The 27,276-nt window shown below is 41.5% G+C and overlaps 1 protein-coding gene and 1 long non-coding RNA gene across 6 annotated transcripts in view; one reads left to right on the forward strand and one right to left on the reverse strand.

Moving 5' to 3' along the window:
- The window catches only part of dmrt2b (doublesex and mab-3 related transcription factor 2b), a 34,529-nt gene extending 23,622 nt beyond the window's left edge, over nucleotides 1–10,907 (forward strand). Inside the window, exons 1-4 of one of the 5 annotated variants that reach the window (XM_078946022.1) lie at nucleotides 2,518–2,561; nucleotides 8,121–8,492; nucleotides 9,177–9,279; nucleotides 9,961–10,907. In XM_078946022.1, the coding sequence (XP_078802148.1) occupies nucleotides 8,121–8,492; nucleotides 9,177–9,279; nucleotides 9,961–10,799 (1,314 nt within the window). In that variant the 5' untranslated portion in view covers nucleotides 2,518–2,561 and the 3' untranslated portion in view covers nucleotides 10,800–10,907. Of the gene's footprint in view, nucleotides 1–2,517; nucleotides 2,562–7,314; nucleotides 8,043–8,120; nucleotides 8,493–9,176; nucleotides 9,280–9,960 lie in introns of those variants that run through there. The other 4 variants (XM_011474156.4, XM_004068029.5, XM_011474157.4 and 1 more) reach the window with 4 other exon arrangements.
- The window catches only part of LOC144991891 (uncharacterized), a 69,475-nt gene that overhangs the window by 3,696 nt on the left and 38,503 nt on the right, over nucleotides 1–27,276 (reverse strand). The window contains exons 4-6 of the long non-coding RNA XR_013655554.1: nucleotides 27,017–27,032; nucleotides 20,019–20,087; nucleotides 32–162 (exon numbers count right to left, since the gene is read on the reverse strand). This is a non-coding gene — a long non-coding RNA (uncharacterized LOC144991891). The remainder of the gene's footprint in view (nucleotides 1–31; nucleotides 163–20,018; nucleotides 20,088–27,016; nucleotides 27,033–27,276) is intronic.

The following is a 27,276-nucleotide window of genomic DNA, read 5'->3' on the forward strand; positions in this document are numbered from 1 at the left end:
GCTCAATATTTTGTTTGAAATCACACCTCACCTTTGAAAATCCTCCAGCACTCTACACCAAGTTGGAGCAGTCATCTTGCCCTTGAGAATCCCAGCAGGGTGCCTGTTTCTGGCGTGTTTGTCGCCCACAAAGAGGCAGATAGAGCAGGACAGGCTGGCACCCTGAATGGTGGAAAGCCAAGGAGTCTGTCAAACTCCATTTTTGCAACATAAATGTTAAAGCAGGAGCAAAACTGTCAGTAAAAACACAGGACAATGAAGGACAGCGCAGGGGGAAGAGGAGGACATGTGACGAGAATGCCAGAGCGCCAAAGCGCTGCTTATGACAGGTAATTTGTCTGAGAGTCAAGGGGCTTTGAGAACCGCAATCTGCTGCAGGCAGCAGCAAACAGGATCCTATCTGTGAGGGAGGGGCACTCAGCAGTTCTCTGTGGATGCAATGCATTAAAACCACACTTGCTATCTGACAAGTGTAGCCTTTCACCTGTGCAGTCATTGGTAGACTATTTATCTGGCAGGAGAAGTAACGGTAGCTGGAAGATGATGTGGCAAATTAAAAAGGATAAATAAATTGTGTAGTGAACAAACTGTAGTTTGACACCACGTTTGATCTCTCCACCTCAAGGAAAGTTCTGTCGCCCTTGAAACAAGAGTGAATAACTCACTTTAATTACCCTTTAACATGGGAGCTTTAGCTCCTTGTTGTCATTCTTTGAACAACCGTAACTCTTCAGATCATTTTGCGCCATTTATCCAATTTCTTTCACTCATGCAGGACCGGGTCACTGGGGCAACAGTGCCCAGACTTCCTCCAGCTCCTCTGGGGGGACCCAGAAGCGTTAGCAGGCCAACCAAGAGACGTCGTCTCTCCAGCATGCCTTTGATCTTCCCCGGAGACTCCGCCCGGTGGGACATGCCTCTTAAGGGAGGCGTCAAGGAGGCATCGGGACCAGATGCCCCGAGCCACCTCAACTGGCTCCTCTCCGGGTGACCAAGCTTCTCACCTTACCTCAAAGGGAGCGCCTAGCCACTCTACGGAGGAAGCTCATTTCACCGCTTGTATTTGGGACCTCGTTCTTTGAGTCATCACCCAGAGCTCATTTACACAAACGTTCGTAAACACTCACTGACCCTCGCAAATGCTCGTAAATGTTCGCAGACGCTCACAAACGCTTTTACACGCTCGCGAACCCTCAGTCACGCTCGGAAACGCTTGCAAACGCACAAAAACGCTATTTGGATGGCTTTTTTGCTGCTGCGGACAAAAGAATTTCCCCATCATGGGATAAATAAAGTCTTATCTTATCTTATTTTATTAGAACGATGATCGACCAGTAAATTGAGAGCCTAGCTCTCTGACTCAGCTCTCTCTTCACCACAACGGGTTGCTACAATGATTGCACACCAGATGCCGCACAAATCCGCTTGCCGATCTCACGCTCCTATTTTCACTCACTCATGAACAAGACCACAAAATACTCAACTCCTCCACATTCCACCCATCCAGATAGGGCAAACTACTTTTCTCTAGTCAAAAGAAAACTGTTTACGCAATTAATGCAATTCCAGCTTCAACCAGTGTCAAGGCTGCAAATTTAACCCCCAACCAATTGATTGGTCGACTGTCCCTCAGCCGAAGGAGCTAAAGCCACAGGGCTGTTACTTTATTCTGTATTGTTTAATTAGATATAACATGTGAAAGTAAAATTGTAATGAAAAACATTACTGTGACAACATGTAATGTTCTATTTGCAGCCACCATTTGTTTAATAAAGTCATTTTTTTCTGTAGTCTTTATGCAAAAGACATTTACCCCACAGCCTTCAGGAGAATCTTTATTTCATACTCCTCCCTTCTTCCTGTGTGTGTCTCCTCTGAAACTAACAGGTCACAGTGACCACAGTTTTACCTGCTCAAATAGATTCTATATTCCCAGAGAGTTGTACAACAATCCAAAGGCCTTACTCTGGTTTACCATCCGCCCCCTCAATTTAAATTTTTATTCTAAATTGATTTTCATTTGCATTATTTGGAGGGTGAAAGTGGTTTCTATTTGAATTAGCAAGATCAGTCAATCACTGTGATAAACACGGCTTTCCAAAGGGGAGCAAAAGCACACACTGGGACACAGTCTGCAGTCAAAACATACAATCAATTGTTTATAGGTGTAGGTGCAGTTTAAGTGACATGGCATGACCACAGGGAAAACACCTGAGAAGAATTCTCAATAATTGGGAGCACACCCATTGGACAATCAATCTGTTAACACCCCCACTTGCTCACACATTATTTACAGTCATCCTGGAAACCAAAATTGCATCACATCTTGGTTTAACTATAATCCAAAGAAGAATCTGGAAAAGGTAACTTTAGTTTTGTTGCTGGTTTAGCCATTAGGTCAGCAACCATCTGATCTGTTGGACAGTACTTCAAAAACACTTCACCATTGTTTACCGTTGATCTCACAAAATGATATTTAGTATCAACATGCTTGCCTCTCTGTCTATTTACAGGATTCTTTGCCAGTGCAATTGTGCTTTGATTGTCTTCATAGATCACAGGTTTGTCATACTGATCATCATCAAAATGTTGAATCAGCTGAATCAAATACAAACATTCCTGTATTGTGGCAGCTAAAGCCATGTACTCAGCCTCACATGTTGACAGTGCTACAGTTGGCTGCTTTTTGGTCTTCCAAGAAATCAGGGGACAATTTTTGCTTAGACTAATACAATAACCAGAAGTACTACGTCTGTCATTTGTGTCACCTGCCCAATCTGCATCACAGTAAACCCACAGCCTTAATCCTTCATCACTTTTCCTGTATCAAGGTCTCTTATCATTTGTGCCTTTCAGATGTTTTAGTACATGCTTTAAAGTTGTCCACTGTTCTTCTGTTGGTTCACTGAAATACTGAGACAACCTGCTAACAGCATAGCTCAGATCAGGTCTAGTGCATGAAGAAAGGTATATTAGGCTGCCTATGGCCTCTCTGTACTTCCTGGGGTCACTCATCTTTTTACCACCATCGGTGTAACACAACTTTGATTCACAAGGTGTCGACCTGGGTTTACAATATTGCATGTTAAACATTTTCAGCAGTTTATCAATGTAACTCTGCTATGACATGGCCACTTCACCATCACACTGATCAAAGGTGATACCCAAAAAAGTTTTCATCCTGCCCAGATTTTTCATCTGAAACTTTTCAGCAAGCATCTCTTTGACCGTTTTTAAAACTCTTCCATCACTGGCAGCCATGACTGAGTCATCAACCCATATCAGTATTATTACTTTTTCATTTTCTGATTCTCTGTTGTAAACACAAAGACCAACTGGATTTTGTACAAAGTTTTTTTCACACAGGTAACCATGAAACATTTTGTTCTAATTTCTATCTGATCATTTTAACTCGTACAATGATTTTTCCAGTTTACACCCAATTTTCTCATTTGTCTGAGATTTTACATCATATCCTTCTGGCCGTTCCATGTAAATTTAAAAATCAATTGGCGCATGTAGGTAGGTTGTCTGAACAACTATCTGGTGGATGATCAAGCTTTCCTGGGCAGCTTTCTGCATTAACAGTCTCACACTGGTTAGGTTAACAGTAGGAGAAAACGTTTCTTCATAATTTACTCCCATCTCCTGACTAAATTCCTTGGCGACATACTGGGCTTTATATTTGTCAGACCCATCAGCATTAGATTTGATTGCATAGATCCACCTACCCCTGACTGCTTTCTTGCCCTCAGGTAGAGTGGTCAGGGTAAATGTGTTGTTCTCCCACAATGATTTCATCTCCTCATCCATTGCATCTATCCACTCTCTTGAGTTGGAAGAAGTCAAAGCCTCTCTGAAAGTTTGAGAAACATTTGAAACCATCTTATAACAGCAATCAATGTTGATCTGTGCCTGATCACGCTCTACCCCATAAAACTCTGGTCTTCTTCTATCTCTACTAGGATATCTCCTTTCTCTACCCAGGGTATCTGAAGAAAGTGATTCTGCCTTGACCTCAACTGACTGTGCATTTATCAGAATTGGGTTTAACTCAGTCTCTGGAATGTCACTCTGCTTGGGTTTGTCTGGGTCAAGTCGGGTTGTACTATGTTGCACACCAACTTCATCTTTATCAGACGCATAATCAGTCTCACATTTCATAAATTGGACATGAATCTGACCAGTTTGTGCTTCATCACTTACTTACTGTCAGGATAGTAGACTAATAAGCTGGACTGTTCTTATCATATACAACAAAAATGCCTTTGTCAGATTTTGAAATAATTTCTTTGTGTCCTGTCTATAAGCATAACACAGGGTACCAAAAGTCTGCATCCTGGACACATTGGGTCCCCTTCCTGTCAACATAGAGTAAGGTGTCTTTCTAGTGCGGTTGTTGCAACACCTATTCCTCACCATTGCTGCTGTCTGGACTGCACACGGCCATAGCTCCTTGCGTAACTTGCTTTCCAAGAGCATACATCTAGCCATGTCAAAGAGAGTCTTCCAAATATGTTCAGCAGTACCATTCTGGTGTGGCGAGTATGGTGCTGATGTTTCATGCCTAATCATATTCCTGTGAAGTAGTGCTTGGTAACCCTGTCCAGTAAATTCAGTACTATTATCAGATCTGATACATTTAACTTTACCAGATGGAGCTATATCAGCTAGGAATCTCTCTGTAGCTTTGTAGCTTGTGCTTTAAAAAGTACACAAACACTGCACTGGAGTAGTCATCGGAAAAGGAAAGTGCATACCTATAACCTTCTCTGGACTCTGGGTTAATAGGGCCTACCAAATCAGTATGTACCAACTCTAATGCCAACTTTGCCCTCACATCAGACTTCCTGTTCCTATCTATCTATCTATCTCATGCCACGTCTGAATGTCAGGGCAACTCATAGACTGATCACAGTTATTGTTCTCAGGTACCGTAGGCAAATAGAACAGTCTATTGTGTTCATGAATAAAAAAACGTGGACCGTCTTTGTACTTCAGGACGTCTTCTCCTTCCTTGAAGATCACTGTTGCTCCGTTAGAAGTTGCAGCTCTCACGGAGAAGATGTCTTGGGGGGATGTACACCGCCTGCTTTAGTGTGGCACAAATGTGACATCGCCCGCTGTCAACCAGCCACTCTTCTGAGTCTCCTCTGCGCTCCCCTTGCACCTTATTCCATCAGCCAGTTCCACACAGTGCGTCTCAGCCTGGAATTGCTCGTCAAAGCTCTTAAACTTAGCAAGATCGGTAATGATATGCGATGTTGCACCAGTGTCCACCATCAACCCTTTTCTGGTGATGTTGCTCCCTGGCTGATAATCAGTGGTCACCAAGAAGGCAAAGGTGTTATCCGTCTCCTCGGATACTCTGCATGCATTATCCTGTTGATGCTGCTTCAGTCCTCCTCGCCGTGTGTTGTTATTGCCTTGGCTGTACCACTGCGACCACGCTGACACTGTCTTGCCCTGTGTCCTCTCTGGGCACAACGGAAACACTCAATGTCTCTGTTCTGTACATTTCGCATCCTTGCACCTGACAGGGCACTAGTTTTCTGTGCCTGGGCGCCCATGACATTTTTCTTGGCCAAAGCTGTACGCACACTTTTAGTGTTCTCATAACTGTGCAATTTGGTCTTAAAATCTGCAAAAGAGAGGGTCTCACGCTTTGAGTGACAAAAATTGAAAAAGGCTTGAATGATTCTGGCAACGCTTTTAAGACCATTGCAACCAGTAGTCCATCGCTCAAAACTTCTCCGGCATTCCTCAGCGCTGTGATTGAAATCTCAGCACGTATGACGTAATCAGTCACACTCTCACCACTTAACTTTTGCAGGGAAGTTAATTCATTGTAGAGACTCACATTTCGGGGCTTCCCCTTGCCAACATAATAGTCTTGCAATATGTTGAGAGCGCCACGCCCATCATCAGCTGTAATTCTTTTCGTCGTCTCCATCAAACACAAGACGAGACCAACGTGAACTTGTCCTTTCACTCATGGTGCTGGCACTCCAAAAGTTTGAAACGATAGTTTATCAAACTGTTTTGCTACTCACACCATGTCTGGGCAAACATCAGCGCATCTGGGACCATAACCTGTTAAACACGGCTTTCCAAAGGGGAGCAAAAGCACACACTGGGACACAGTCTGCAGTCAGAATATACAATCACTTGTTTATTGGTGCAGATGCAGTTTAAATAGGCAGTGACATGGCATGACCACAGGGAAAACACCTGAGAAGAATTCTTAATAATTGGGAGCACACCCAATTGGACAATCAATCTGTTAACATACCGTCATTTAAAAAAAATAAAGTGTAATTCCTGTAATTGTCAACATGATGTAAAATTTCTGACTGGAGAAAGAGGAAAAAAAATCTCAGGATCCTGCAGAGCATCACACTTGAAAGCATGGGAAAATAGGGATGTCCACTGATCAGAAGTTGATGTTGAGGCCCATCTCTCTTCAGCTTCCACCAGCATCTTTAGAAGATGATAATTTTGCCCTTTCATAAGCTGAGGACAACACTTTCCTGCCAAAACCCTTCCGTCTGTAGTGAAGGCTGTATTTAAGAGTAAAGGTTAATGGCCTTCTGCCACCTGAGCCCTGTGCCTTAGATACCATGTGACCTCATGTGCAGGATTATATGATTTTCTATCTGCTTTTCTATTAATTTAAAAACATTTCATGGGGTTTTACAAGCTAAAAGGCTTATTTTCTTTGTCCTGTTCTGAATGTAAGCAATATAGTGTGTGAAAGGTCATGTCACCATTTAAAGTTCTCGGATATGAATCAAATTAGTTAGCACTGTAAAAACCGAATCTTAAAAAAGTAAAAAGACCTTAGAAAATAAACTTCTTTTTAAACTGTCTTACAAGAAAAAATGAAATCTTATCAAGAAAGTTTTTCAATAGCAAAGTAATCTTTGAAATCATTTTCTTAGTGGCTAGAATTCTTTCTCAAAATAAAAATTCTTGACAAATTTTTTTACCCCACAGCTAGACTTTTTTTATATCCTCGTTTAACATCTGTTTTTTTAATTTTATTTCAAGAAATGTTGACATTTCCAAGTGGCTTGTTTCTGCAGTGTACGCCCCAAACTGAAAGCTTGCATTGTTTTATTTTTTATTTTATTTTTATTTCTTGCCCTAGTTGTAATTACAGAATGCACCCAGTAGGGAGCGCACTTTCCAAACTTGGTGGAATCTGTGGTTTTCTTCTGGAAAACTTCTATGCCTCTAGTGTTGCTCAGCGCTGCTGGGGAGATGAAACGTCACTAAAAAAATAGGCTAAATCTTTCAATCAGAGGCGTTGAAATCAAATTAACCTAATTTAAAATAAATCATAGAAAGTTCGCTCTCATTGTAAATAGTTATTCATGGCGCATCTTTACTGAAAATAAATGTTTACGTTTTTATTGCTCTTATGAATATAAAATGTTTAGGTCAAACTTATATTAGTCAGAATCAGTGAATTATTTAAAGTTATTTGCATAAACAAGAGCCTTAGGGAGACTATTTTAATTTTCAATTTCTCCTTTTTTACGCGCCTACTTGGTCAATATTATGTAAATCTATATACTTACAATTCCCAAGCATAAATCGTGAAGGACACATGCATGAGTTTGTTGTTTCTTATCGTGGATTACAGATGTGCTATTGGAAAGGACTTTTGTGTGAGATTTCAATTTTACATTTTTTGCCCCTTTTTTTCTTGTCGTAAGTGACATTTCCCATCATGCGGGACGATCCTTTGAAAGAGGAGAGGAGCTTCCTAGGTGGGCTGGGCGCGCAGGTAAAGAGGGGCTTAAATGTGGAGGGAGTTGCGTTTGCTCTGAACAGGCTTTTCCACATTTGCGCTCGATGGTCGCAAACCTGGAGCTCGATCTGTGCGTAAAACGCGTCAGTGAGCAGTTGGGACCGTCCAAGTTTGCAAACTTTCCACTCTTGAGAAAGTGGGGGCAGCAGGCTGCTGCAGGGCGCATCGCCACATGTAGGTCAATGGCAGGGACCTCTTCATGAAGCTTTTCGCTACTTCCACGTGTGTGCGTAAACTGTCTTAAAATGTTGCATGGCCAGAGTATTTTATACTAGGATAAAATTCTGTTGTGGATTGATCATAGATGTCCGCTCGGCTGGACGGAGGCCTGCAGGAGGAGGAGACCACAGCAGATGTTTTCAAATCCATAGAGGTTTTTGACGTGACAGGTCCTGACGGATGTGACAGGCAGCTCTGCGGCCCCGGAGGGAATGAAGACGCTCTGTCCCCGCAGGGCCACCAGCACAAGCCACGCAAGATGACTCGGAGTCCCAAATGCGCCCGCTGTCGCAACCACGGCGTCGTGTCGTGCTTGAAAGGCCACAAGCGCTTCTGCCGCTGGAGGGACTGTCGCTGTGCCTGCTGCCTGCTGGTAGTGGAGCGGCAGCGCGTCATGGCAGCGCAGGTCGCGCTACGGAGGCAGCAAGCCGCGGAGGTGAGAAGAGTGCCAGGACAGGTCAGTGGAATTAAAGTGTATGAAAAAGCCATGAAACGTCAATATATTATTCTAATAATCAGCGGGAATTCTAATCAATTGAGCTTAAATTACGCAATATAGAACAAAAGCCAAATTTGTACTTTAACCATTTCTTAAGTTGTAACTTTATCACGGACAAAAACATATAAAAACTGTTTTTAAATCAAATATGACGAGGATGACAGTGACATTGAGAATGCAGGCAGAAAAAAGTTTTAAGGGCATCATAAAAATAAGGCTGACGCATGTGCGCGCTTTATTTTTATCCAAAGACTTTTTCCCCACTGACTGGATAAAAGTTTCACTTACATTTACATCAGACAAAGTTCTTTACAAAGTGTCTTTAGCAAAAATTTAGTCTCTTAGACAAACAATTGTTCAATGCTGCAGTAGTAATATATAAATAACAACGTTACCAGTTTTGGGTATAACAAAAATTTGTCTTAGAGCAAAATTCTTAATATGTGCAATTTTGTATCTACATCTGTTTTGCAACCAACAACAATAAAGGACTTTTAGAAATCAACGTCCCTCTTTTTAACAAATGAAATCTCTATGTCCTACATATGCATCACTCCTAATTACCTACTTAGCTGTTGGAGGGTCTGCATTGTAATATAATAATGTCCAAGCTTCTAATACCTATTCACGTGTTTCTTTCAGAGCAAAAGAGGGGTCAAGTGTGCAGCTCCGCTGAGGAGAGCAGCATACCATTGTTACTCCAGAGCAGCCGAGCCGAGCATCATGACCAAGAAGACGCTGCAGGGTAAAGTTTAATTAACATCCCCTTTCCTATGAACATTTATCTTTTCTCCCAGACTCTGTTGGAAATGGAGCCTATTTTTGAAGATAAGTAGATCACTTAAGTCAGTTTATTGGTTTTCATGGCTTATGTTTTGAAATGGATGTAGGATCATAAACCCTTTGGGTGATTTAGTGCTAAATGGGTTTAGATAAAAATTTCTGTTACATCTAAGGATATTGGTTCCCTTATGGATTTATATGAACCAGTCAAAATCTAAACAGAATGCTCCTTTTGCAATACCCCAAAACAATATCTCAACTTCATAATAAGTACTAGTTGGACTCCTTGCGCCTGCAGTTAATCTTTTTGGATGCAGCAGAGCATGAGAAGACACATGTAATTGATTGAAACCAAACCCAGTACCGTGACTTCACCACTTCAAAACAAGAGGTCATTATTGTAATCCATAGTGTGCACTAATGGCGCCTTGATGGCAGTAAAATCTAACTGCGAGGTTTGTCTTCTTTACAGCCCTTTTGTCATTTTTGCTGTTGGCGCAGAAAGACTAAAATAAATAAAGGACTGTACAGCAAAATTTTCAGATGGGAACACGCCAGTTAATTGTTTTGGATAAATTTTGTAATCCTTTAAATGATTAAATAACTTCATAACAGCAGAATGTGGCTTTGGTTTCATGTTCAGGGCTCAAACCAGCAATGCCTCCAGAGGTCAGCACGTCCAGCTGGTCGAAGCAGCCACAAAGGGACCACTTTCCGTGTGCCTCAATCAGCGCCCGCATGAGGAAGAGGCGGGCTTTTGCCGATAAGGAGCTGGAGAACACCATGCTGCAGCGAGAGCTGAGGCAGCGAGAGCTGCAGAATGATTATTCTTTCTCCGCCTGCACACTCTTCCCGATGCTGCACCTCCCAGCTCTGCCAGTCTCCTCTAGCCTCCCCGGTTACCCTCCCAATAAGGGCCCTTCGTCTGCAGGGATCTCCAGCTGTTTGCCTGTGTATAAATACAAGCCTCTTTATGAGAGTGGCCTTCAGTTTAATGAGTTCTTCCACCTAAAGAGCAGGTCCTTCACAGGAGGTGACTCTAATGATATCTTGTTATGCCAAACCTATGAGCAACTCCAGGAGGAAAAGAAAGTTCAGAGTGCTTCCAAAGACAGAGGGAAAATCCAGCCAGAGGTCACTCCTCTTCCACAACAACTCATGAATGAGGACAGTGTCATGTTGTGTGAACGCTCTGCAAAAACTCTTTTGAAACTGACAGAAATCGTGGCGTTTGCCGATTCTTCAGCACATCCAAGCTCCATTTGCGGATCAGATCAGGCTGTCCCGAGTGAACTAGACATCAGTTCACCCAGCAGGATTTTTGATCCAAGACCTGCGACAGCCAGCAGCTGGAATTCAGACACTACTAACAGCCAGACAGGTCTTCACGCTGACACTGTCAAGAGCCCTCTCAGCGGCTCGGTGAGGACACCCACCATGAGGCCATTACCCTTCTCTGTGGAGGCTCTGCTGAGGGCCTGACAGGAAAAACAGGAAACTACGTTTATTGCACTTTGTTATGTATGTACTTGAATCTAATGCTATGAATACAATATTTCTAATTTGATAAAATCTTTTAGTAAAAAGTCAGATGCTTGATATATTTTCTTATTTCCTTAAACATATCAGCTCATTTTAGTCTTGCATTTTTATGTACGAGCCTGATTTCATCATGTTTTAACAATTGTTTCCTCGTCTAGTCATAATTTTCGCTTCCTCATGCAAAGGCAAGGCACAGAATAGCAATAAAGAAGACTTGATTAAAAAAATAGCAAGTAAATCTTGTAAAATCAAAACTAGTGTCTTGTTTGTGTTGACCAAAATCTTAGATGAGAGAAGACACGTTTACTGAAGCGGTACTGAAAGATTCATGTTTGTTTTCTTCTAAATGTACACATTTATTTTTCCTCAATGTAGCTCATCATTATTACATCCCCCAAATCTACTAAACATACCAAACACCAACTAATATCTCGCAAAGTGTAGTTTCACTTCAATAAACTGAGGGAAGATGAAGGAATTTCACCAAAGGAGCTAGCAGGGGGAGCCAGTGTTGCCTAGGCGACATTGTTCTTTATTGTATGCTGAGGCTGACGCCAGTTGAGTTTGTTTGAACATGCATTTGATCTATATCCACCTTCTTACTCTTCCTTTCCTCCAGGTTTTTGTTCTGCTCTGTAATCTCGCAGAGATGGAGGTCAGATACATTTGACAGCTCTGGACCTCGTGGCGTCAACACGGAGGCGATAGCACGCTCTTTGTTTGTGAATCCCTACCAGCATATCACAGTGCCTCTTTTTTGTTTTTTTGTTTTTACTGACAAGGGAGGCAGATTGGCACAAAGGGAGATTAGGTTTTGTGCATGAATACTCTGTGTGTCATTGTGTGTCACTGTGCACTATCTGTGTCAGCTTTACAACATTCTGAACCTCCAAGTGGTGTACAAGTTGTTTTCAGCATGTGACGGAGAGATATGCATCAATCACAGGTGTTATAATGACTCCTGCATAAAATAACCCAAAGGACATAAATCAACCTCTTGTCACATTGAAAAACAAAACAAAAGGGAAAGCTAATTTATCCACTTCCTCCGTATTTCATGCTGGAGGGTCTTCAGACGGTTTCTTCGGTGCCCCTTCTCTGAATGCCAATCACGTTCCTCTGCTCTTGTTAGGATCCTGCCAAGGACAGATTAGCCTTATTGTTCTTTTCTTCCAGGATAGACCTGGTTCTATCTATCGCCCCTTTATTAGCATTTTCCTTCCTGGGTAGTAAAGGGTGAAAGAAAAGGGCCATATGGGGTGATATTGGATTCAGGTAGACTGCTGACAAAGCAGTGTCAACAGGCTAAATAGTGTTTTTTTTCTTTCAACAGAGCCCAGACTCCTTCCTCCAGTTTTTAGTCCTCTACGCTTTTGTCACAGATGATGCACTACTGTACATTCTGCAAAATTCTATTGTCAAAACCATTGATTTCACCCTATGCAGGGCAGAAAAAAAATTGCAAATACAATATTTCCATTTCTATTTTACATCTCCATCAGCAGCACGAAATTGGGTAAAGATAGGGGAAAAAAACACATATGGAGAGCTGTTAGTTGGTGAAGCACAAGAATTATTCCACTCAGTCTGTTGCTATGTTCACAACGCCCTTAGTGATATGCGTTCAAGTCACCACTTCCAATTAAAAGTCTCTGTCAAACTGTGCAAATGCAAGTTCCTGGCTTCCCTGTTCAAAACTTTCATGTTCACGGGTCGCTACACACATTTTTAAGTCTGCTTTCAGGATCTAAGAACAAAAATTTCAGCCATTGAACGCGCATTGAAAGTTAATTCAGTCTAAGTTTGGCCAATCAGGGAATCACATTTGGTAGTGACGTATGGGTAACGCCCTTTTTAATTCATGGGAGTGCCAGCCGTTGGAAACTTGATCATAAAGGAGAAATTAATAATAATTGCAGTTTGCGCCAAACCAAGTCTTTCATATATTAGATTAACCCTTGTGCTGTCCTATGACCCCACCCTTACATTGACGTGTTCTCCATACCATGACAAAGGTGGATAAAGGTGGAGAGGATTTCATGTAATCCATGGACACCAGTGAAGATCACAAATCATTGAAGAAAAAAGGTTCAGAGCACTGTCTAGTGGGTCTAGATGACCCAACTCCCAATGTTAAAGTGCCTAGGATGGCACAAGGGTTAAAGCTTTGAAGGAAATAGCCTGGAGCAAGATTTGCGAGATTTGCATCGCCTTAACACTTTTTACCAAGGCCCTTCCAACTGTAGGTACATGCGCTAGTATCTGGTACCTACAGTCCTGTGTGAACATCGTTTTTTCAAGAACCCGTGTTCAGCACATTCTTGAACGCGCGACAGATGTCTGGAGTGAATGTAGCTGGATGCTTCAGAAGTCTTTTCCACGTCTCTTGCTTGAATCTCCTATTTTAAGCTACTTTTCTCCACCTTTTACCAAACATTTACATCGATTTTCAGCACCACAAGCCTCCTTCTTTACCATGAAGCCATCAAACCACAGTACGGAATTGTCAAGATGACTCCCCAACCCCCATAGCTTTCATTTCCTTTTGCACCTTTCAGTGTTTACCCTCACTGTGTGCACAAGCAGACGTGAAAGGAAGTTAAATTCTCATTTAGCGGAGGATTTCACAAGACTTTGGCTTCAAATCAAGACCTGACTGACACTGGCCGACCTCTCCACTTGTTTGGTATGATCAGTCCGATCGCCCCTCGGACAGATCATCAGCAACATTTAGCATCAGAGTTCAGTGGAAAACCTTTGATCATCCTGCCAGCTCGCCTCATTACAGAATGAGAAGCAACTAAAAGCATGCATCTTTGTGGGACAAGGTCGTTTCCCCTGGTGTATCTCGCAGAGACTCAGTCTGCATTTATCAGTGGGGATATGTTTGAGCAAAAAAGAAAAAAAAAAAACGTTGGATTGAAACAGAATAGATAAGTACTGCACAAGTTTTTTCCATTTGGTTGCCTCATAAAATGGCCACAAGTGAACACATGGAGTTGTTTTGAATCATAAATTTGATGCAGTGACAAGAAAATAGTAAAATTCTCAAGTTTAAGATAAAAAAGTTGCATTTTTAAGACAGAATAATGATTTAAGGGGTTATTTCAGCAAAAGTTCTAAGACACTTTCAATTGCTACACGTTTTAGTTTGTTGTGTGTCCTTTACTTTCAACTGCTGTGGTTATTTGGCCTGAGCGAGTGCTTAAGGCAAATCACTCAGAGCCCCATGGCATTTGAATAGCTGTACTAAGAAGGCTCCCCTATTTTTACCCCCTAACATGCCAGAACAATGTTGTGGGATGTTGTTCAGCAATCTTTTTTGAATCCACTTCTGCCCTTTTACATGTCAAATCTTTGTTCTGTTCACGGTGCACTTTCCTGTCTCTGCTTTCAGAAGCTTAGCACCATTTACTGTAACAGACAGTCACTGTAAAATAGCCAGAAAAAACTTTCAGGACTCACAAGGACGTCAACTCTAAGGTGTTTTAAATGCATTTCTAATATAACTGTGAATTTATTGTTATTTTTTTTTATTTCCCTTTCATAGAGTTCATTGCCATTTTATTTATTTTGTTTTTTACATGGTAATTCTTGCAAGTCCCATTCCAGTTGTCGTTTGATCTTGTGTAAAATTGTTCCCAATGTTTTATTTAAATTATGATTATGCTGTTTTATCTAAAATCAAAAACCCTGTGTCGTTTTCTAGGACAGTTTCAGAAATTCACCCCTGAAATGTGATTGGCATTGTGGCCAAAGAGTAAGCCCGCCCCTACTTCCCATCATCCCTTTATTTACATGCCCCCTCCCTGCCCCTCACAATCCCTTCCTAACATTACCAGTGGAACAAAAGCGAAAATCTATATTGGAGCTATCAGTTACAGTTCTGAGCCAGATCCCAACTTGGACGAAGAACATTAAAAAAGTATGGATCTATTTGTCTACAGGTTGATGCATCAGAATAAAGGGGAGCAGGAAACTTGATTCCTGCTGACTGTACCACTATGTCACAGCTATGGGCTTTTTCCAACAGCATTTTTTCATTTGCTCCTGATTCAAACGATTTCAACACAGAAAAACTAAAAAATTTAAATTTAAAGTTAATTTTCTTTATAAATGTCAATCATCTGAAAAATGCCAAAGCAACATGTTAAAAACACGATTTTATTGGAGTTGTTCATTGAAAAAAATAGTTAAATTTGAATAGACAACTCCATTAAATTAAATGGTAAAATATATATAGCGTTTACTTATATACCGCTTTTCTACCCTTTCGAAGGCCCAAAGCGCTTTACAGTCACAGTCCCATTCACCTTAATTTCAATTACAAGAATTGAGATATTTCTCAATCAATCAATCAATTTCTCGTCATCAAAAAAACAGCTGCACTAACTTTTATTTATCCAAAGCATAATTTTGATGTACAAGTTTGTATACTTTTATACAGATAAGTGTTGGATACACTTTTCCCAGCAGTTTATTCTAAGCATCACTGAATGCAACTCTGAGTACCATGGTTTAGGGCAGAGCTTTTGATCTCTCTGCCAACTTGCCATGCACTTTGATTTGCTGCGGTCCCACCCTGCCCTGCAACAGCCTTGCGTGCTCCCTGCTTTTTGGTAGCCAAACTTGACTTGGACAAACCGGTGTAGAGTTACGCTGCATTTGTGTCCAGGGACATGGCCATCTTGACTTGCAGAGAGACCAAATACTGTGGGTTGCTTCTAATCTTGGTGCACAATCACACGGATGCTATAAAACAAATCTTAAAAAGCAATAAAGCATATTTTTGTAAGGGCAAAATTGCAGCAAAGGCTTGGCAGTAAAAAAACCAAAACAAAAAAACCTTTAGCTTCTCAGCTGAAACTGAGCCTTTCATTAAACACGGTTTTATAGTTTTGCCACAAGCTTTTGATCCTAAAACCTCGGCAGCCAGATGAGGGGTTTATTGACACTTAAAAATGGCAAAGAGTTATTCATTGTAGTTTCAAAAATACAATAATATAACATATATCCTACAGATAGACTGTACTGAACAAATCTAGACACATTTAGTCACATGCACCCATTTGGGGGTTGTCCTGTGTTTCAGGTTTTTTGGGTTGTCCAGGGCCATGGAAGGTTGTAGACAGAAGCGCCCACATCTTAAGGTTAGCACAGGTGTGTTGAGGCTCATACGGCCACCTTAAGGGACATCACGAAAACCTAACGTTGTTCATATGGTAAATATATCATGAATATAAGTTACACAGTTATGACGTTAGGGTGATGCTGTTGTACAGTGCTCTTACGCCACAGTAATTGTGAGTAAGGAACACTTTCTGGCTTCTTGCTGACAGCGTGCAAAGACATGTGCAGAGGGTGTGTGTTTTTTCTGTTGCCCTATTTGTCCCGGTTCCCATGCATTGGCAGTAATTGGATCGTTTTTATACTAAAAATTTATAATCACTGCAGAACTGCCACCATAGTAGTCATGCTAACAACTGTTATTTTTGCTTTCCGCTTTGTGCTGCTTAGCTTACCTTATGAATATGCCCTCTTTACAAAGTTCAAGATATCCACCATCACTCTAAAACACAAAAGGTAAATACAGGTTTGCAGTTGCTGGCTTTTCTGGATTATTGTAAGATACTGCAAAACCAAAATGTATCTACAATGCCAAAACATTATGCAACATTCTCTGCCAGTGCAAGGTAGGAAACATGTCAGATCTGGGCGATTTACCATTTTTACTTTTATTAAATCTTTTTTTCCCCATCAACTGTAAATGTGCTTACTTAAGTTTTTTTTGTTTGGACTGGCAATGAACTTTAACAAACAGTGAGAAAAAGTAGAAATATAACTATGTTTTAATGGAGAACAAGTGTCTGGTTTGCACTATGACAGCCACATTCCTGACTGACTGCAGTCGGGTTCTGGTCTAACCACTGCCACCCTTCATTTAACACAAGAACAAACACTCAACCTCTCAGTTTAAAAAGACAGCTCTGTGTAATCGAGTCCGTCGAGGTTGCACTAGAAATTTCACAGCTTTAAAAACATCTTTGAAACAGGCAGTGTAGAGTTCTCTGCTGCACCTCCCCACCACCATCCTGTTTTTGGCTTTTTCCATACTCTCAGTCTGAACAGTATTTGGGTGCCCACATGTGTGAGCGCGGGCCTGCTTGTCACTATTCCAGCAGCCTTGGGGACGACCAGGGTGCCCGGTGCCGCAGCTGCGCTGTGCTCCGGTTACCATCACATGGTGCCGCTTGGCTGCAGAAACACCGCTGCTGCAATATTAGAAACCAAAGAAGACCCCACGATTGCATTTTCTGTAGCCCTCCTTTTTCAATGGCTGCTTCATGACACCAAAAGTGCAGGAAAAAATGGAAATCTTGTGTTAAAAGATCAAAAAATTACTAAAATTTTTGTTTTCAGCTCTAAGCCACAAAAATGACAAGAAAACTATTTTCTATTCAAGAAATTATATTGTTACATTATTATTAATTCAAATTTGTCAGCATGTTGTTTTTGTCTCAAAAGATTAAAGGATGTTATGGTCTTTAACAAAAAACTGAAAATTACAAAAGGGGGGAAGGTGCATGGAGAACACACGGTGTTTAATGAAGCATACACGGGTTTTGTGGAAAAGATTTTATTTATTAAAGAAAGAGCCAAGTCTAATAATTAAGCATGCAAAATGTATGATTAATTAATAATTATATCCATTTTTTTTAGCACAATACAGTACAAAAAAATAAAATTTAAGTTGATGGAGGAGACATAAACTGCATAGTTTCTGCAGAGTGGTTGTAGTTCATTAGAAATTTACCTCCAAGTTGTGTGCAGTACCCTCCTTCCCATCATCCATCTGATTACCCTATCTCCTGCTAGCATTCAGCCCCTCCATACCCAACCTAAAATTAACGGTGTAACAAAAATGATGAGCAATATTGCAGCTATCCAGCTGTACAGTTTTGATGCAGATTCAAGCTCAGACCAGGAAAACAAAGACGTACATGGATCTAGTCTTCTACAAGTGAATGCATCGGAATGGAGCAGAGCAGGGAGCTTGTGGCCTGCCAATTGTAGTTTTTATATAATAACTTTTTTGTCTGCTCCTGACACACAACAACTTGAATAAAGAAACACTCAAATACATTTTTAATCTAAATTTTCTGTGTAGTCCTACATCATGAGAAAATTACTACAAGTACACATTAAAAGTGCCAAAAACACAATTTCCAATTTTTATCGTCTTATAAAGTAAACACAGTACCAAGGAAGACATTCATCCAATAACCAAGCGCTCCAGATGTAAGCTGACAGCAGATGCTGACAGACAGGTCTTTGTGAACGCTGGAAGTTCTCGTGGAGTGGGACTCGACCGCGATCACATCCTCCTCCTCCCAAACTCTGGCTTTACTGGTTGGCTTTACTGAGGTGGCTCAATTAGCTCTCTGAAGTATCCTTACTGCGCGTAAATATTTGAGATGTGGATTTTTGCAACTAAAGTTTCCATCCTTGCCATTTGTTCTTTTCATGGTTTAATAACGCATTATTGGTCACAAGTATCAGCACTTTTGCAAAGCTGAGAATGGCTCCACTAAACCCCACACCTCTCACCTGTATGAACTAAAACCAGCACATACCAGGCAAGTTCAGGAACTTTGCACACTGTGGGTGGCAACTATAACAACACAAAAACAGCTCAAATTGCCCACATGATTTAGGCAGTTATTCTGCTTGGATTAGATTTTATTCAAAAAAGAAAAAAAAATCCACAAACCCATATTTAAACAATCCCACTGAGCAAAATCTGACTCCAAGTAATCAAATCCACTCTGATGTTATTCATGTCTTGATCCCAGTCCCCATCTGTTTGCTAGCATATTGGCACCTTTTTACAAGTGATCTTTCATCCCGGAGCCTCATAACGAGAGAATGCTGAATGTGAATGTCATGTAAACCTATGTTTTCATGTCAGATTCACAGACCTTTTAAAAAAAGAAGAAAAACAGCTGACACAGGCAGAGAGCTGGAGGAGAGTTCAAGGAAAAGTGTCAGGTTAAAATGGTTTGATAGGAAGAAACCTGCAGCTTCGTTCAAGCTGCCAAGACCAGCAACATGCTTTAAGATCATCTTTGCTTTTTTGTCATAAGAGATTAATCTCATCAAGAAGCCCCTTTCATGTGACGATTAAAAAGGAACAAGAATGGTAGGGAATTTTGTCTAACTGAGTTAATAATATAAACAGAGTCGGTAAAAATGTGTTATTGTTTGGCTCACGTTTCAGCTGAGCCTGTGTTAAAGTCTGACAGGCGAAAACAAAACATCTCTTTCAGGTTGGAGTTTTGACTTGTGGTGGAATAAATGTCGCTGTGTCTGTTTTCCTGCTGAGCTCACTCAGTGTTTTGCAATGAAAGACTTCCTTGAAAACAGACAGAAAACCAAATGGGGCCACAGCTGTGGAATTCACCTGATTTGTTGCGTCCTTTATTAATTTCTTATAAATCCCTTTTCCGTGATGAAGGGTTTGTGGACTAGTTTCTATATCAAGAGTGTTACATCATAATTACTCTAATTGTATTGGAAATTTTCTGCTTCATACTTGAGTACACCCGGCATATCAAATTTATTTGGAATTTATCACAGTTAAACCCTGTAGAAATGTTATCTGCTTAAGCGAGTGAGCTACTGGAAACCCAATAAACACAGCTTTCGACACGTGGAGATATGGGCCGATGGAGGAGTAGACCGAGATTGCTCCTCATGCTTTTGACCGCATGACTGCATTCAACTATAGTTTAAAGCCATCCAATATGTATGTCTCTCTGCTCCAGCAGACTGCCTGCTTTCAACTCCTGACTCAGAATCATGAATTTAAGTTTAATGTAGTCCAACAGCCTCTCTAAATATGCATCAGTGTAAGGAGAAGTAATTCAGAGACGTTAACAGGTGGAGTACAGAGTGACGCGTGACGAGGACTAGTTCATAAATCATAAGATTAAATGAAAAAGATGAGCTAAAACTAGAAATAAATCACATCTGTGATGTGTAATAATTATAGATAATCATAGATCGATAATAAATACTATGCGTGGACTGACAAACCAAATCTTGAATCTTGAATCTTAATCATTTAAGTCTATTAATCGTTACACACCCACCGCTTACCTTAAGGGCGTTCCAAAAGGGGCTGCATGGGCAGGACAAGGACACGTGACATTTTTTTGTTGAGAGCACCTGTAAAGTTTAAAAGCATTTAAAGCAAAGAGTTTATTTTAAACTGAAATGTAAGTTTTCCTAGATAAGAAGTTTATTTTGAAAGAGCCTTTAGTTTACATCATTTCCTGTTAAAATCTTTCGGTCTCTTCTTGGATCTTCCCGCAAGCATGACAGACTCTTGTGAGCTTAATCCATGATCATCCACTGTCATCATCATTGAGGCAATGCTGTAAGTTTATCCAGTAAAAGTTAAAGAATTATATAATGTGGTTTGTTGTGAGTTTGAAATAATTTGGAGAAGTTTTTATATTTAAAGTTATATTTTAGTCTGTAAAGAGATACTTACTAAAATATAAAGCTTTATTTATAACTGCACCTAGAAACATGTTTTGAAGTTATGTACTGAATGTTATTTTATAATGTTTGTTGCAGTTTTCATCGAAAGTTGTTGAAGAATTGTGGAAGTAAATGGTGAATCTTACGACGACTTTCTCTTCATTCAACGCGGTTTAGCTGGATGTTTAGTAAGCAGTTTTGACACGCTGAACAAGAACATTACAGTGAAAAAGCATTATTTGATGATTGAGAGTGAGCAACATGGCATCAAGTCACAGATCATCCTCACGCAGTGTTAGGAGCACCAAAAGCTCAACGTCATCAGCAAGTGTGGTGCAAGCCAGAGCCAAAGCTGAAGCTGCAAAAGTAAGAGCATCATATGCTGGTGATGAAGCAAAACTTAAGTTCGAAAAGGCTGCAAGAGAAGCAGAAAGAAAAACAAGAGAAGCACAAAATCAACTGGAAGCAATTCGGATTGACACCGAATTAGAAGTATTAACACTAAAAAGAGAAGCAGAGGCAGCTATTGTGGAGGCTCAGGTTTTAGAGGAAGCTGCAGCAATGGAGTTTGTGGTTGATGATGAAAAGGATAAATCAGAAAATATAAAAATTCAGCGAACAAAGGACTATGTTCAGTCGCAGATTGAGTTCAAGAAATCATCTTCAAGTTCCTCTTCAAAAGATCCACAATCAAAATCAGCAAGAAAGGCAGAGTCACAAAATAGCTTTGTAACATGGGACCCGCCACCAAACCCTTCAGGGTTACAACCTGTTGGTGAAAGACTAAGCTCAAGAAGAGAAGATAATGTTGGCTTGCAAACACCAAATGCAAGTAAGCAAATCGAATCAGAAAGACAATTTAAAGCGGAAAAAACAAATGCCATCATGAATGTACATGCTCCATCATATGTACCCCCACATGATACCTCTGCCATGATGCTGCACCAAGCTGAGCCGCTAGCACAATACTTGGCACGGCGAGACCTTGTCACCTCTAGCCTTTACCAGTTCGACGACAAACCAGAAAATTTCCGAGCATGGCAGTCATCATTCAATAACGCAGCTGCTGATGTCAATCTTACAGCTAGTCAGGAGCTAGACCTCATGATTAAGTGGCTTGGAAAAGAATCTGGTGAGCAGATCAGGCGTGTCCGCTCCGTCTACATAAACAATATTGATCTGGCCCTGAAAAAGGCATGGGAAAGATTATGCGACTGCTACGCTGCTCCGGAAATAATCGAAAAGTCGCTCTTTCAACGACTGGACAGTTTTCCCAAGATCTCAGCCAAAGATAACACTAAATTACGTGAACTGGGAGATCTTCTCATGGAAATCCAAGGAGCTAAAGAGGATGGATACCTGACTGGCTTGTCATATTTGGACACATCGCGTGGAATCGCACCAATTGTGGATAAACTTCCATATGGACTGCAGGAAAAATGGATGTCTTCAGGATCATCGTACAAAGCAGAAAACAATGGTCGCTTTCCCCCCTTTGTTTTTTTTTGTGACTTCATCTGTCACGAAGCAAAAAAGAGAAATGATCCTAGCTTTATGTATCAAGGCATAACACCAAGCACTAAACCTGAGAAATGGTTTGTAAAGAATTTCAATCCAAACAAACCCATCACAGTTCATAAAACAAATGTCTCTTCTGCCAGCATAGATCTCAATAAGAACTGCCCTCTGCATGACAAGCCACATCCTCTCAAAAAATGCAGAACATTTAGGAAAAAGCTCATTGGTGACAGATTAGCCTTCCTCAAGGAGAAACGAATATGCTTCAAATGTTGCTCCTCAACCTCCCACCTTGCCAGAGACTGCAAAATGTCTGTGAAATGCTCTGAATGTGGAAGTGTCAATCATGATGTAGCCATGCATCCTGGACAAGTACTTCAAAATGCCAAGATCTCTCCACCACCGCAAGAGAACGGCGGGGAGGAAGAAGAGTCTAACATGTATGATGTTAGCACAAGTTGCACTGAAGTTTGTGGTTCAGGTCAATGGGGTCGCTCATGTTCCAACATCTGTCTTGCTAAGATTTTCCACAAAAGCAACAAGATGAAAACTGTCAAAGCTTATGTAATTTTTGATGATCAAAGCAACCGATCTCTGGCTCGGCCAGAGTTTTTTGACCAGTTTTGTGTAGAAAGTGAGCCATTCCCCTACCACCTTACAACTTGCTCTGGAACGGTGAAGACGTATGGCAAGCAGGCAGAAGGGTTCCAAATTGAGTCACTGGATGGCAAAACTCTAATTTCTCTTCCACCTCTCCTGGAGTGTCAATCCATCCCAAACAACCGGGCTGAAATCCCAACCCCAGACTCAGTTTTGCATCAACCACATCTCCAGCACATTTCCCAGTGTATTCCAGAATTGGATCCAAAAGCAGAAATACTCCTGTTGCTTGGAAGAGATGTACTTAGAGTACATAAAGTCAGAGAGCAGATCAATGGACCAAACAATGCCCCCTTTGCTCAGCGTCTGGATTTGGGTTGGACAGTGATTGGTGAGGTCTGCTTAGGCAAAGCACATAAACCCACAGTCAATACGTTCAAGACCAGCATATGGCAGACCAATCGCCATTCAATCTTTGAACCCTGCTCCAGCTCAATGTGTATAAAAGAAACGGAAGAAGATTTCAACAGACCTGGCAAATCACCAGAGAAGATGCTAGGACACTCTGTCTTCAGTTGCACAGATCATGACAATAAACTCGCTCTGTCAAGGGAAGATGCACTCTTTTTAAAGATCATGGACACAGCTGTATACAGGGATGACGCCAACAATTGGGTTGCACCACTCCCATTTAAAGAACCACGTCAGCGCCTCCCAAATAACAAACAGCTGGCTGTTAATCGATTTACCTCTCTCCAGCAAACGTTAAAAAGGAAGCCTGTGATGCAAGAACAATATTTAGCGTTCATGGGAAAAATATTAGCCAATGGTCATGCTGAGGTAGCTCCACCTCTGAACCAGAATGAAGAATGCTGGTACTTACCATCTTTCGGCGTATACCATCCACAAAAGCCAGACCAAATCAGAGTTGTGTTTGACTCCAGCGCCAAACATTGTGGAATCTCTCTCAATGATGTGCTCCTCACAGGACCCAACCTTAACAACTCTCTTCTTGGTGTCCTTCTACGTTTTCGGAAAGAAAAAATTGCTATCCTTGCAGACGTTCAACAAATGTTCCACTGTTTCTTAGTGCATAAAGACCACCGCAACTTCCTCCGCTTTTTGTGGTACAAGAACAATGATCTCAGAGAGCCTGTCATTGAGTACCGGATGAAAGTCCACGTCTTTGGCAACACACCATCACCTGCAGTTGCTATCTACGGGCTGCGGAGGGCCATCAGAGAAAGTGCTCAGAAACATGGTGATGACACAGTCCTGTTTGTTGAAAGACACTTTTACATGGATGACGGTTTAATATCTGTCTCCTCAGAAGCAGGAGCCATCAACCTTCTCCAACGAACACAGACTTCACTCGCAGAATCCAACCTTCGATTGCACAAGTTTGTGTCAAATTCCAAGGCAGTCACGGAAGCATTCTCCCCTGATGACTGTGCTGCTGTAGTCAAAGAGCTAGATCTAAGTGGAGAGGAAGTACCCATGCAAAGAAGTTTGGGACTGCTCTGGGAAATCCAAACAGACACCTTCACCTACGCTGTATCAAACATGAGAAAACCATACACTCGCCGTGGAATTCTTTCCACTGCGAACAGTGTCTTTGACCCCCTGGGCTTGTTGGCACCCGTCACCATCCAGGGAAGAGCCCTTCTCAGAGAACTTACAATGCAGCTGTCAGATTGGGATACGCCACTTTCAGACGATAAGTTCAGGATCTGGGAGAGTTGGAGAGACTCCCTTCAAGATTTAAGAGAGATTCATGTTCCACGGGCATATACATCTTCCTCAATGGAAGCAGTGCACACATAATTGCATGTCTTTTCAGACGCCTCAAACAAAGCTATTGGCGCCGTGGCTTACCTAAAGACTGTTCAGGAAGGTGGAAAAGCTGAGGTGGGATTTGTAATGGGCAAGGCTAAGCTAGCTCCTCAGTCAGAGCCAACCATCCCTAGGCTTGAGCTCTGTGGTGCTGTTCTCGCAGTTGAAATGGCAGATCTTATCCAGGATGAGCTTGATCTAAAGTTTGATGCTGTTCAGTTTTACACAGACAGCAAAGTCGTCCTTGGATATATTTGTAATGAGACAAAGCGTTTCTATACGTATGTCCATAATAGAGTCCAACGTATACGCCAGTCTTCAACTCCAGAGCAGTGGAATTATGTTCGCACAGAGGAGAACCCTGCAGACCACGCATCAAGATCCTTATCAGCATCTCGCCTTTCCCAAACATCTTGGTTTACTGGTCCTTCCTTCCTGCATAAGACATCAACAGCCACAACACAACCTAAAGGGAGGTTTCAGCTTATTGAACCTGAGAAAGACTCTGAGATCCGTCAACAAGTGCAAACATGTGCTACTTACGTTGAAGAAGCAATGTTTAATGTTGATCGTTTCCACCGCTTCTCCACTTTTGCTTCCATTGTTAAAGGACTTGCCTTCCTCATCCACATGGCACGAGCCCACAAACAGTCAAACCCAAAAAGCAAGTGCAGTGGATGGCACAAATGCCATCTACCTCGCACTGCTGATGAAATGGCTCAAGCAAGAGATGTTGTATTGAAAGCGGTTCAGAGGACAGCCTTCTTAAAGGAATTGTCAGCGCTGCAATCCAACCAAGCAGTGGCTAAAAACAGCCCCTTACAAAAACTAAGTCCAACCTTGGATGGTGGATTGTTATGTGTTGGAGGTAGACTCAATAATTCTGAACTGACATCTGTGGAAAAGAACCCAATAATCCTTCCTAAGGACAGCCACATCTCTCTGCTACTCACACGGCATTACCATGTTCAGGTGAAACATCAAGGCCGTCATCTGACAGAAGGAGCAATCAGAGCTGCAGGCCTATGGATTCTGGGAGGAAAAGCACTAATTAATTCAGTTATCCACAAGTGCGTGACCTGTCGCAGGCTGCGAAGGAAACCAGAGGAACAATGCATGGCTGACTTACCTTCAGAGCGCCTTACAGCTTGTCCTCCATTTACATACGTGGGACTTGATGTCTTTGGGCCCTGGTCTGTCACAGCTAGACGTACCAGAGGTGGGCAAGCAGAGAGTAAGCGATGGGCCATTATGTTCAGCTGTCTTAGTTCGAGGGCTGTTCATATTGAAGTGATTGAGTCAATGGACTCCTCCAGCTGCATAAATGCTCTTAGACGCTTCTTTGCACTCAGAGGCCCTGCAAAGCAACTCCAGTCCGATTGTGGTACAAACTTCATTGGAGCATGTAAAGAGCTTGGCATGGACAAAACTGTGCAGAAGTACCTGAGTGAACAGGGATGCAGCTGGAAGTTTAACCCGCCACGTGCATCACACATGGGAGGCTGCTGGGAGCGCATGATTGGCGTTGCCAGGAAGATTCTTGACTCTATGTTACTACAGCAAAAGAGTAATCTAACTCATGAAGTGCTTTGCACATTTATGGCAGAAGTAACCGCCATTATGAATGCTCGACCACTCTTACCTGTATCAGCAGATCCACAGCAACCTTTTATCCTCTCACCATCAATGCTCCTTACACAGAAGTCAGGAGTTCCCCCTCCTCCTGGAGACTTTAACAACAAGGACCTTTACACAAACCAGTGGAGACGGGTGCAGGCCCTTGCAAATCAGTTTTGGAGCAGATGGAGCCGAGAATACTTACCCACTCTGCAAAGCAGACAAAAATGGACTACACCACGTAGGAATCTTCAAGTTGGAGACTTAGTCCTGCTCCGAGATAAGCAAACTGTTCGGAACTGCTGGCCAATGGCTAGAATTACTGCTACGTTTCCTGGACAAGATGACCTTGTACGGAAGGTCGAAGTGTCAACAGTTGATCAGGGAACCCCAAAGACTTTTCAGAGGCCTGTCACAGAAGTTGTTCTGCTTCTCCCTACAGACTGATGTTTAGATTTCATTACAGTTATAGTGACCTCACAGAGGCCAGACGGGGAGCGTAAAGTTTAAAAGCATTTAAAGCAAAGAGTTTATTTTAAACTGAAATGTAAGTTTTCCTAGATAAGAAGTTTATTTTGAAAGAGCCTTTAGTTTACATCATTTCCTGTTAAAATCTTTCGGTCTCTTCTTGGATCTTCCCGCAAGCATGACAGACTCTTGTGAGCTTAATCCATGATCATCCACTGTCATCATCATTGAGGCAATGCTGTAAGTTTATCCAGTAAAAGTTAAAGAATTATATAATGTGGTTTGTTGTGAGTTTGAAATAATTTGGAGAAGTTTTTATATTTAAAGTTATATTTTAGTCTGTAAAGAGATACTTACTAAAATATAAAGCTTTATTTATAACTGCACCTAGAAACATGTTTTGAAGTTATGTACTGAATGTTATTTTATAATGTTTGTTGCAGTTTTCATCGAAAGTTGTTGAAGAATTGTGGAAGTAAATGGTGAATCTTACGACGACTTTCTCTTCATTCAACGCGGTTTAGCTGGATGTTTAGTAAGCAGTTTTGACACGCTGAACAAGAACATTACAGCACCCATGGGTTCACCCACCTGCCAATAAAAGATAAAAAACAAAAAAAAGAATAAGTAAAAACACCCCTAGTAATGACCACTGTTTTAAACTAACACATTAAACAGCTGATGAATGGAAACAAAGCAATGCAAATAAATTACCAGACTGTATGAAAGATTTTTTGGATGTAGAACCTGACTTTTTGACATGAGAGTCAATGGACAATTCTCCCCTTTGCACTCTCCCTCTAGCGGTTATCTGAGGAACTGCAAGTGTTGTTGC

This window comes from Oryzias latipes, chromosome 4 (genome assembly GCF_053564925.1).
Source record: "Oryzias latipes strain Hd-rR chromosome 4, Olatipes_Hd-rR_3.1".
Lineage (NCBI taxonomy): Eukaryota > Metazoa > Chordata > Actinopteri > Beloniformes > Adrianichthyidae > Oryzias > Oryzias latipes.